The 12,682-nt window shown below is 39.8% G+C and overlaps 1 protein-coding gene across 4 annotated transcripts in view; it reads left to right on the forward strand.

The window, feature by feature from the left end:
* Nucleotides 1-12,682, forward strand: part of arhgef25a (Rho guanine nucleotide exchange factor (GEF) 25a) — a 48,114-nt gene that overhangs the window by 5,856 nt on the left and 29,576 nt on the right. The window contains exon 1 of one of the 4 annotated variants that reach the window (XM_025005722.2): nt 4,205-4,346. The exons of 2 other annotated variants lie outside the window; for them this stretch is intronic. In XM_025005722.2, coding sequence (XP_024861490.1) covers nt 4,328-4,346 — 19 coding nt within the window. In that variant the 5' untranslated portion in view covers nt 4,205-4,327. Of the gene's footprint in view, nt 1-4,204; nt 4,347-7,108; nt 7,643-12,682 lie in introns of those variants that run through there. One more of the 4 variants, XM_017415197.3, reaches the window with a different exon arrangement.

Below are 12,682 nucleotides of genomic sequence, written 5' to 3' on the forward strand. Positions count from 1 at the left end.
TGGAAGAAAGCAAAGCGGCAGGTCATAGTTGCACATCAATACAGCTATGATGTATTTACACACACATTAAGGTAAACTATCCCAAACATGCTAAAGTCTAAAGCTAAAACCAGAAATTCTCTTTTGCAGCCTTGTTAGTTTCTATGTAACAATTAGCAGAAGGATTTAGACTTGTTGCAGCAGGGGTTTGCATTTGTTTAATTAACATTTTATCCTTTGGGTGGCGTTTTATATCGAGCTAAAGCCCCGAACACAACCAGCAGAGGTCTCATGCTGCTTCCAGGGCAAGGTTCAGACTCCAGCTCCAGACAGCTGTGAGACTGAAGCGACTGCTGTGCAAAGGAAAAGAAGAACATTCCTAAATATTCTAGTTCAAGTAATATTCGTGTTTAATTAGAATGAAAACGCTGGGCACAAAAAAGAAATGTGCATTTATGTAAGTGCAGATCTTCATACATCTCTATCTAAATGTGTATAACCTGATGATGTGCATCCTTCTCTGTGCTGCTTAATGAGGGAAGTACTGAACAGCAGCAGTGATGAGATGCGTTCCCACTCGCATGCACACCCACAAGGACACACCTGCCTATCATCTGGTGCCTTGATGGATAAAAACAACATTTATCTGCGGAACGGAACAGAAAAGAACAGGACAGTTACTCCACGATGAGGCCTCGGTCAAAAAAAAAACATTAAAAAAACATGAAAACTCCCCTTCACAACAGCTTGTCCAGGATGCCAGTTTGCCTTAATTGGTGCTCCGCTTAGAAATAATGGGAGAGGGGGGAGAAAGGGAGGGGAAGGAACTAAGGAGAAGAAGCCAGGGAGCAGGAGGTAGGAAAATGAAATGTAAGTAAGCATATTTTGGCAGCGGTTCAGCTGGCTGATGGGCTGAGGAGAGGCTAATGTCAATGGGGGCTGGGGAACACGCTGTGGATAAGGAGCTGCATTTTTGCTGAACTGAGACTTGCTGTGGAGCTTTTATCATGCAACCCTTTGTAGTCGAACTGTATGAAAGTATTAGGAATTTAACCCCAGCAGCGTGAATGCATTACTATTGTTTCTATTCTTTACAAAGCCCACAATCTAAAGAGTACGACATCCATCATCATTTTCATTAAACCACTTGGCAGCTTGGCTGAAGTTAATAAAAACGATTGTAACTTGTTTTTTTTTATACTAATCTACAGGCCACTGTAAATATACACGTTTCTTCAGTCATCCTCATCCGTACAGCTGAATTATCTTTTTTGTGTGTGTCTGTGTGTGTGAGGAAGATGCAGCGTGAAGCAAAGAGATAAAAGAAGAGAGATGAATGTGGGCTAATGTAAGCATCACCTCACATCCCCCCATTCCTCCCTGCAAGTCGGAGGAGGAACATTTTTTTCCATATTTCTCTGAACACTGACAGCTTTGCACACGTCTGCGAGACTAATTTTAGGCTTTATTTATTAAAAGCCTTCATTCCATGTCGTGACAGAGATGCAGGACTGGTGTTAAATGTCAGGGCTGATGCACAGAAACACGGATCATAGTCACAAAAATCTACACTCAGAGTAAAAACTACACAACAGATGTGGCCATTTGGACACTTGCACTTATAAAAACTACCTAATAAAAAAAAATGTTGTTATACTTTCAAAATAATTATATATACATACTTTTTCTGGTTTTGTTGTTGTACTTTTAGATGTTTTTTTTAACTGATTCAGTTTTCGTTATTTACTTAACAGTCCACAACAAAAGTCAAACTTAAATCAAATTACACACAGTCCAGTTTATTCCCGTTACAATCCAGCTCGGTTTGTTACACAGTCAGAGTCAATGTTTTAGGAAATATACAATCCCAGTTTGTGAAAAGTGGAAAATATCTCTTTAACTAGAAGAGACCAACAGAACCAGACTCAAGGAGGGGGAACGGGAGGGTGACCTGCCTCGATGGGCTGGAGGGCGAGAGTCAGGAAGTACACAATACCAACACAAACACAAAAGCACCGGTGACCACTTTGAGCTCGTTAAGTTATGATGGAACACATTACCAGTAATTCATTTTAAGTGCCGCAGCTTTTCGTGCATTCACAGTAATTCATTTTAGGTGGCGCAGCTTTTTGTAGCATTTACATTATTTCATCGAAGCAGCGCAGCTTTTTCCTTTCAGAGCGAAGCTGGCTGCCCACAGACAGGTACAAGCCTGAAAACACAAAACTAAAAGACAATACGGTGAATTAAGAAAACCAGCATGGCTGGTAATAAAAGAGAATTTAAATACATAATGCATATTTTTGACTGTTGCTAGAGAAACGTTTCTTTAAGCTATTTAAGATATTGCTGAATCTAATTGAAAACCACTGAGAAGAAGAGAGAGAGAGAGAAGAAGAAGAGAAATCATGCTAAAACTAAAACTAAAACTCATCAAAACTTTTGCTGTTGTGTTCCATTCAATTGGGGGATTTTTTTTAGAGAACATTTCAAACATTTGTATAAAATGAAATTACAACTGTCAAAGCCCTGAAGTGACATCTAATAAAAGAAACGGGTCTTTCAGTTTTGTTTGTTTGATTTGAAAGCTGCACATCTAAAGCGGGATGGATGTCATTCCCAGATGAGTTATTAAAGACAGCGTTTATGTAACAAAACTTGAGAAAATTTATTTAATCTGTGATTGAATTTTGTTTTTTTTGCTTTAACACGAAGCTATTATCTTCTTTATATCTTTGAGAGGATGACAAGGGCCATGGGAAAGAAAGATGGAATTTATTAAAATTCATTAAGCCAATAGCGTGTTTGTAATTTGTTATCTTTTGTCCAATGTTGTTTTGCACCTCAGGGACAAAAAACTTAGCCTCTAAGATGACAAATAATTAAAGATGACATCATTATACAAACAACTGTGAAGCACGGCCGTGAAAGCATCATGTTACTCTCGAAACTACTGGGTGCAGCTGTTTTTGTCCCAACTATTTGTAGTTAGTTTTGGATGAGAAACAAATGCAGGCATGAAAATATGAACTTTTTTTAACTGAACAAGCAGGAATCCAAATGCAACATGACAGGACAACAAATTCATTTAAAAACCAAAACTAAGACTCTAAACTGGGATGGTTTTAAACTATGCTACTTTATATACTATAAGAAGCACCATATGAATTTGAGTGTTGTGGGGGAAATTAGTGAAAGAGAGAAATCAGTATTTAAAGGTTTGTTTGACTGAAAGTGTGTGAAGTTCTTAGAGGAGAGCTGCAACGTGACCCAGACTGCACATTTTACCAGGAAGTACTCTGGGTCACATCAGCAGCCAAAAATGTTTAAAAGGAACTCGCTTAACTTGTAACAACTGCTGGTTTTTAAACACTTGTTGCACTTATAACACAAGATCTGTTTAATAATCTGTTTAATAAACTTTGCTGGGAATAGTGTTGGATCATTTCTCGTTGAGATGTTATGGGGTGGACGGAGAAAGTGGCAAAGAATCAAAAATGTACGAGTTGAAATACACAGTATTCCAGAACTGGTACTTAATTTTATTTCTCCAGTGAATCCCAGTTGGTTGAACCACAATGTGCCTCCTAACTGAAGAACACATGACCCTGCATTCGCTTCATTAATTTTGAATGTAGCTGAAGAGCATGTGTTTCCGAAATGGTACCACTGAGTCACTTAGACAAGCAGCCTCCACTAAATTTGTAATGATTTGCCTTTAGAGCATTGTCCTTGCATCTTTACCATGTTTCTTTTCTCTAGTCAAATATTTCTCATCTCTCTTTGAATAATCTTCCTGTATGTTTCGTCAGCATTTGGCAGCCGCATCACCATCAGACAAATGAAGGTATTCAGCAGTGCTTGTCAATATTCCTGTAGTGTTTTTGCCCCTTCGATCAAACCTACTTAAAGTATCCATTATGAGCAAAGACACGGGCGAGCTTGAATGGAGAGTGAGCGTTAGAATTGTGTGTCTGTGTAATGCTGCAAACCAGCATGCCAAGTGAGCCTGAAAATGGATAATGCGTCCGTCACCGTGGGGTTTCCCCCGCCGTGCACAATTTGTTTCTTTTGCATGTTACAGCTGCTTTGGGGGTGCTCAAGACAAGGAAAAGACACAGAGAGCTGTCATGCAGTCCAGTGTTTCTGTGTGTGTTCTGCTCGTGAGGCTAATGGGTGAGGCTCCTGTGTTTGCTCTGTCCCTTATAGATGACAGAGACATCCTGACAGCAGCCTGCCACCACCCTGTCACTCTGAGGAGGTGGATGCTGCAGATTAAAGCTACTAACAGTGTGCTCGTGTGGTGGTGCAGTGTCTGCTGATAGTCGGTTTTCTCTTGTTTTCCCTGATGTCCCAGAAGAGTCGGAGTGAGTACTGTCATGTACCTGTAGACATGTTTGCAGGACTTGGGTGATTTGGACGCAGTGGAATTGTGGTATTTAAAAAAAAACAAAAAACATCATGATGTGTAGTTCAAAGTTAAGATGAGATCACATACTGAGAGTCAAGCTTTAGAGCTAAGAGTGCCATTTGTTTATCAGGATGTCATAGAGTCTTTAATGGGAGAAAAGAAAATTGTTTAAGTGCCAAGACTAAGCTGCTATCTGTTGTCAACTTGTTTACTTTGAAGAACCTGTTTTTCTTGCAGACATTTCGTCACAATCTAATTTCATTTGCAAGAAAGTCCGAAAAATGCAGATTGTGCTACATTGTATTTTGTTCCAACGCACAAGCTCTAAGTGCTACTTGCTGCACAAGATCTTTGCCTAAAACTTTGCCATTAGCTACTAGAGTCAACTGGGTCTGTTAACAAAATATCTCATGGACTACGGGACAGATTTTAATGAAGCTTTCAGAAAGTAATTATTGGATGCACATCTACGACTGATTACGTTTTGGAGACAATTCATTTTAAGCTTGTCACCGCAGCGAATCAACATTAGTCAAATACTAGGCCTGTAGCTATTAAAGTATTTTGAGATGCAAAATAATTCTAAATTGCCTATTTTGTAAAAAAATATATGAGGTTATGTGTGGACTGCTTTATGCATGAGATTTTCTTCACAAACAGTTGGAAAATTATAATATAAGAAATTTGCAATTGCTGCTAGCTGCATTTATTAATGGAAACAAATGAGAGGTGTTTTCCTTCTTGTATTTTTCATGACCCACTGTGCACGATGGCCGTGCGAATCTATTATTACAAGAGCTCTGCAACATTTGCCTTGCACAGAGTCAAATGCAAGCATTGGAGCACTTAAGCTTGTGTTTGGTAAAATGAAAAACAAAGCTGCCTAAATAAACGATTCAATAAATACTGAAGTAATTTAAACCTGTAACCGTTCAGGAGTTTTGTACGGTATGCTGTTACCTAACAAAACTGACCTCAAATTTTAATTGCAAATGTAAACAAAGAACAGCAACACAAACAAACCTGTCAAAATATGATCATCAGTCACGCAGAATCTAAGCAGGTACAAGAACAAATCCTCATGCAGTGTCTGTCCACTTGTGATAATTATTCAAGCATAATAAAGCACCAGTTTCAGCACAGATAACTTCTCATTGGGCGTAACCTCAAAAAAAGCTATTTTACCTTATTTAAGATTTGGGTTTGACTTTTTTGTATACTGTATATGCTTTGCCTGAAAATTAGGAAAGGTAGCATTTTGAGTTAAAACAAGGTACATTTGTTGTTATTTTATATTAGTGTATAAAGGTGCCACAAGGTACTCAAACCCAGGTATACAAAACACAAATCTTGTGACTTATTCAGCCACTTCTTTGACTTTAATTCATGTAATATTTGTTTATCAATGTGCATATTACTGCTTGCTGTACACACCATGGCTCTAATGCTAAAGTTCAGAGATTATAAACCCGCTGGTCTCTCCAAATGTATTTCTTAACCCTGCATTCTGTAACTGAGTTTGTGTAAAATTAATTTGCGAAGAGCTTAGCTTGTTCATGGCAAACTTAAAATTTGTGTTTCCACTATTACAAAACTACTGCTGGACATTTATTGGTATTCTTTCCACTGTGCAGGAACATAGTTTCAACAGGTGAAGTGGCACCACTAAATTCTTAAAACTGTGGTACAAGTATCATGGGTGGTACTCAGAGTCTTTAGTGGTACTCAGAAGAAACTTTGGTATCAGCTGCTAACCACCATGAACTGAACTGTGATATAAAACTAAAAAACAGATTAACAGATTAATTGAACTTGTTGTTGTTGTTTTTTTTTTGAAAACTGCACTGAGATCACTTTAGCTTTGAGTTGGTGCCTTATAAAATAAAACTGAACTGACACTGAAGTTTGAGTTCAGCCTTTGATCCACAGCGAATCTATTTACTTACTGATATGTTCAGCTGATCTTTAGTCTATATTTTAGACTCAGCCTCTACAAACTATCAAGCTTCTTGGCTGGTGTTACACACACACACACACACACACACACACGCCTGTATGCACTCACACACCAAGAGTATCAACATTGTGAAATACGAGCCTGCCTGTTTGCTCCATGGAAACCCAAAGAAAGAAAGAAAAACTTTGCTGGCTCCATGATCATAAATGAGCACATAGGGGGCTGCGACAGACTGGAAACCCCCATTAAAGTCCATTCCTAAACTGTGTTAAAGTGTAACACACTTACACAGTGGCACACTAACTGGAAAATGCATAACACCTTCAATCCAACTTGCCCTGTGCTCTGCAAATAAAAATATGCACCCCTACGGACGTGGCTGTTGCTATTTCCAGGGTCAGAACTGAGTGGACACGAGGGAGCGTGTCATTTCATCTGCTCCTGGAGTTTGAGGATTACCTATGCCACAATGAGACTCAAGCATGTAGAAAAGAGGATAACAGACTAGACAGAGGGGGCAGCTGACAAGAGAGGAAATGAAAAGAGTGGGGTGGGCGAGGAAAAACAGCTGAGACGAATAAAGAGAGAAACAGAGGACAGGAAGAGACCAAAAAAAAAAAAAAAAGAGAGCAGCAGAATGGGAACCTTATACTGGAATAGCCAGCAACTAAAGCTGTAGACTCCACCCTTCTCACCCCTCCCCTTACTCTCTCTTTCTATCTCTCTCCCCTGCTATCTCTCCCTCTCCCCTCCGAGAAGCCGTCTCCCAGTCTGTCATTTGACCAGGCAGTTCATAGAGGCAAGAGCTCAGCGCCAAAGAGGGGGGGAGGCAGGAAAAGAGACGGAGCAAAAACAACATGCTCAGTATGACAATAAGACTGCTGGAATATTTATCTGCTTTTTGAAACCCCCTCGCTGGAGGTGGATTTCTCTCTGCTGCTGCATCTTTTGTGGACTCGCAGCCTCTTGGATGTGGGCTTTAGTGCTGCTCACAGTCAACTGAGGAAGAGGAAGAGGAGGAGGATTCAGCTGACACCTTTTTTGGAGATTTACACTTTGAGGAGTAAACCCAAAAAAGAAGAAGAAGAAGAAGAAGAAGAAAAAAGAAAAACAGAAAAAAAGGTGGGGTGGGGGGTGAAAGTGACTGAGTGCCGGGCCCCATGCCCACCTCTGCTCATGGTTCAACAGCATGAAAGGGGGCCACCATCACCATCGCCACCACCGAGGCTGTGGCTGCCAGCACTTGTTCCGTAAAGTCCTGGTCAAGTGTGGCTGCTGCTATGCCAGGGTCAGAGGTCAGTGCTCGTCATCATCAAAGTCCTTATCGACTGCTAAACTAAAGCAATAGCTCTTTAACTCATTGTTGAGATGCACTCTCGAGTCTGCACCAGACAGAGCAACAGATGTGTGCGACTTACACATCCTTCCTACAGATGACCGCACAGTGGGAAACAGGAAGGAGGACGTGCATCGTCCCCTGAAGATAGAGAGGGAAAACAAGTGTGTGTGTGTGAGCGTGTGTGTCTCGAAAGTGACCCTCTTCACCATGATGAGTGTGTGTCACTAAATTATGTGCAGCACGTGGATGGATGACACAAACTCAACCCTCTCACTTAGCTTTCCCTTAAAACTACACTTCACTGTTGCAGTCAAACGCTGAAAATTGATAAAAATATTACAGCTGAGCGACGTGTATATGTGTGTGTGTGGTAACAACTTGGCTGAACACAGTTTGTTATGATAAAACACAACACTTGCTGTAATGTTCAACCGAAAACTGCAAAAATCCAACGTCCCCTCCTGGCTTTTTGGTCACTTATATGTTTCTGTTGCTGTTCTGTGCACTCCTTCTTTGTGACCCCTGTCCAAGTGGCCTAAAAGCAGAGTGAAAACAACAGTGGTGTCTAATTGCACTTGTATGAGTTTATGCTCCGGTGCCATGCTGCGTGTTTGTTCGCTTTTTACAAGCTCACATCAAAGACACAAGTACAGTACAGAGTAGCTACCCATTGAGGCTTTGTACTTGAGTGGTGGTGTTGGGGGGGGGGTCTCATGAAGTTTCACATTATTGGCCAGCGTTGTTGGACGCATACCTCAGATTCCTTTACTTTAATCTCTTATGTAATATTCTCCTTTTCCATCGTCTGCAGCTCCCCAATGCACCTCTCCACCATGTTATCACAGCAAATATGCACACACTTAGATCATAATATATAAACATGTGGGGGATTGGAGGACTTAAACCTTTCAGGCTTTTAGAGGAATCCTCAATAAACGTAAAGTGAACACCTTTTTATTATTGCCTTCCACTGGAGGCGAAGGCGGAGCGGTCATATTTTTGCCTGTGCGCCTGCGTGTTTGTTTGTCTCTGACGTTAGCAAAATATCTCACGAATCACTGAACAGATTTTAATGAAACGTTCAGAAAGTAATCACTGGCTTGTCCACAACTAAAACTTAATAACTTTTGGTGTTACTCAATTCAAGATGGCTGCCACAGCAAAGCCATTTTAGCCAACACTAAAATGGCTATAACTCAGTCAGTTTTACAGATATTGAGTTAAAGTTTGATGTGGCAGCAGCTGAGAGTCATTCACAAAACTGGGCACTAACATATCACACAAAATATCACGTTATTGTATAAAATTGTACAGTTATTTTCAAGGTTTGACCATAATGGCTACATCTGGCATAAAATGAGGCAGGCGATATGCATTCCTTCAAGGAATGTTAGGCTTTTAAATCCAAATGTTTCTTTAAACAACAAGTTTCAGTTGCTGGTTCAACATTACTAAAAGAGACGTCCAAGAGGGACATCTTGGTCTAACTTTGCACTCTGAGCAGGACAAATAGTTTTGGAGCAAACCACATAAAAACAAGCAGTCGTGGAGCTCAAACCTCTGCCAATGCCAAGAGTCGACTCCAAGCTCCATCCCTGGTCGACGCGTCTCAGCCTCAGGACCCCCCATCAGTACAACCAGCCACAGGAATTATTTGTTTTAAGCAAAAAAATCAACAGTTGTCAAATGGCACAAAGCTGTTTGTGCTTGTACCAAATAAGGCCCAGAGTTCATGTTTCCAAGTTTGAAACCTTTGGTTTGAAAATTTTCAGCTTTTCTAAACAAAGACTTAGCGAGTCGACAGTGATGCAAAGATCTGAAAATCTGAACATTCATGGGCCCTTGATAGGACATAAAACATTAACGTTGTCAGGATTAAAGTCTGAATGTTATTTATTTTAATTTTAGTGAGGAAAGAAACGTCTACTTCTGTGGTATCATCGTCCAACTAAACCTCTTTTGTACAAACATGGTTTCTGCTAGCTAAAAAATAAAAGGCACAATACTGACAAGGTTTTAAACGATAAGCCACAAGAAACGGATGGAACAACTTAGTTTATGACTTGTTACAAATAAAAGCAAGAGCTTATCCTTAAATAAAATTGAACCAAGAGGTTCCTTTAACTTTTTCAGATTCATGACATGGTCATCTTTAAAATGGGTCTGTAAATTAGACACATACAAACAGCACCTCAGCATTAATAACTTTCTTAATAACTAATAAGAAACTGAGCCCTAAAAACAACTTCCTAAAGTACAATTGAATGCTGCCACCAATGGTTTGCTCCCACTCGTCCACCAAAGAGCTTAAACCTTCTATAACTGTCTCCATTTATCTCCTGCGGAGCCATCTTTATAATTAACACTTTTTCAATGGAAAAGGGATCAGCGGGGATGAACTTTTACAACTGCATTTCCTTTTTTTCTTTCTTCCTTTGACTTTTCAGACTTTGAAACAAGCATTACTCTGGGTGGGAACATGTCCGGTTGTAGTACAGGTTTACCCAACTCGAGGGAGCTCAGTGTTCCTTCACCAAGGTGAAAACTTAGCTTGTTGTTGTTTTCAGCGTCTTTCCGTTCAGCTGTCTGCTTCTCTGCCACCAATATTATGCAATAGAAAACAAAGTGCTGTGAATTTTAGGACATTTAAAAGAAAGGTGGAGATTGGGAAAAGGAACAGGAACAAGTTTTGGTGCTGATTTGATCTTTAAAACAGTAAAGTAGATTAATATTGGCTGTGATAGAACTTGTAACCTTCACTTCTAGATTCCATTGTCATGTTTACAGGAGAAATAGTGAACAATACTGGCCTGACTTGTAGGCTCTCCCTGTTGTTATTGTAGGTCAAGGATGTCTTTGCAGCAAAAAATGTCTTTTTGTTTACAGATTTGTTTTTTCAGCTTTCACCAGTTGAAGCAGTGCCTGGAAGTTTTGGTTGAGATAATCACGGTTAAAAACAGACATAATGTGAGCTCTCAATTTTCTAACAAGACTTCAATGACACTTTTTGTCAAGAATGAGTTCTTGTCGTGATTTTGGTCATAAGTCTTAGTCAGCTGTATTGGACAAAACCGTCAATGGCAGATTTATCAGCCACTGAGTCTAAAGAGTCCTCTTGTTCGACAGCAGAGGAAATGACCGAGTGCATCGTGATTCACTCCCTACTGAGCATCACAACACTCACTTGTGTGCTGAATGATGACACACACACTAAACCATTATTTCAGCATGTGTGTGTGTGTGTGTCCTGTGGATGCCTTCCACACACCAACACCTCTCACACAGGTTTCAGGAGGAAGAATGGGAAAGCTTTAGCGACTTCAGCTGATGTCACTCAGACTAAATAAATTGCTTATGACTGCCAACATTTCTGTGCAACTCATTCACTTTTACAAAACAATAGGCTTCATAAAAAACATCTTGTGCTGCCTCATACAACACACAGTTATTTCCCCTCCCCTAATCAATATGTATTAAAACACAACAGAGCTCATAGTTCTGGATAAGCATCTTTGGTGATGCACTGTGTTGGGTTTATTATGGCCTGCTGCCATGACAGACAGGTGGTCATGTGACTGCCTGTGTCTCTGAGTGTGTGTCTGTCTGTTAGCATAATATCTTATGAATCAGTGAATGGATTTTATTGATGCTCACAGAATTCAATCATTGGATGTACATCCACAACTGATTAGCTTTTGAAGTCAACCTGATCCAAGATGGCTGCCACAGCTAATAAACCTTAGCAAACCCAATTATGACTAACTCAGTCAGTTTCACAGATATTAAGCTAAAGTTTGGTGTGGTAGTTGGTAGTAGCTGAGGGGCATCCCCAACATGTATTCTGAGTCCAAAGAAATTCCCACCTTTGTTTAAAACTTTGGCATTCACTGTTGGAGTCAACCCTGCCTGTGTGTTAACAAACAAACCGCTGGACACATTTTAATAAAACTCTCAGAAAGTAATCTCTGGAACTACATCTAAAACTAATGTTTTAAGTCAACCCAATTTAAGATGAGTGCCACAGCTATTTGAACTTAGCAAACACAAAAATGGTTATAACCCAGTTGGATTTACAGATATTGAGCTAAAACTGATTGTGGTAGTAGCTGAGAGTCATGTCCAACATGTACTCTGAGCAGTAACAGATAAAGCAAGATCTTCATTTAAAGCTTTAGCATGCAATGCTGTGGGCGATACACACTCCTTCAAGGAAGGCTAATTTCATTATTAGCTGATAAAACTAAAAATGAGAGAAAAGTTAAAGGAAATGCACACTATATATAAACAGGGGAGGGACAGGAAAGGGATTATTGACTAAGCATCATAATAGAAAAGAGCACTGAGATAGACAGGTGGAGAGACAGGAAAGTGAAAGACTAAAGCATGCATCATTTTAGCTCTGCGCAGCACATTAGCAGATTGGTACCAGTGAGCCATTAGAGAGGCCTGCTTCCCAGCAAAGACCGTTGACAAACCATGTGTGTGAATGTGTGCTGTTTTCCAAAATTTAAACAAATTCATGGTCAGAGGTTAGAAATCTAACCTGTGGACTCAGTGGTAAAACGGATTTGGGAAATGCTTTTAGCATAAAAGGGATAAAGTGCATTTCATATTACAGCATGTTGCCTGATCACTGGATTCAAAAACCACTGAAAACTTTCAACAATGGATTAGTGATGATGATGATGTTTAATGTACTCATGCTGCACATGGAAAAGTTTGACATTTGATCTAAGTTAAGAAAACAAATTTTCATTTTTTTTCCTGTGACAGAAACTGGCACTAAACTACTGGGATTCAGCCTGAAAAAAAAAAATCTAACTTACTGTACACGCATTCTGTCAGAAACCAGAAATGTGAGGTAAAAGCACTGATGTGGGCTTCATAAGATGCTCAAAGTGTTACTAAAATACAATACAGTATTTGTATTTTATGATAGAATTTGAAGACAAGATATGTAATTGGCATTGGCCGAAATTTCAAAGGCATTTCAAAT

The sequence above is a fragment of the Kryptolebias marmoratus genome, linkage group LG8 (genome assembly GCF_001649575.2).
Source record: "Kryptolebias marmoratus isolate JLee-2015 linkage group LG8, ASM164957v2, whole genome shotgun sequence".
In the NCBI taxonomy this organism is placed as follows: domain Eukaryota; kingdom Metazoa; phylum Chordata; class Actinopteri; order Cyprinodontiformes; family Rivulidae; genus Kryptolebias; species Kryptolebias marmoratus.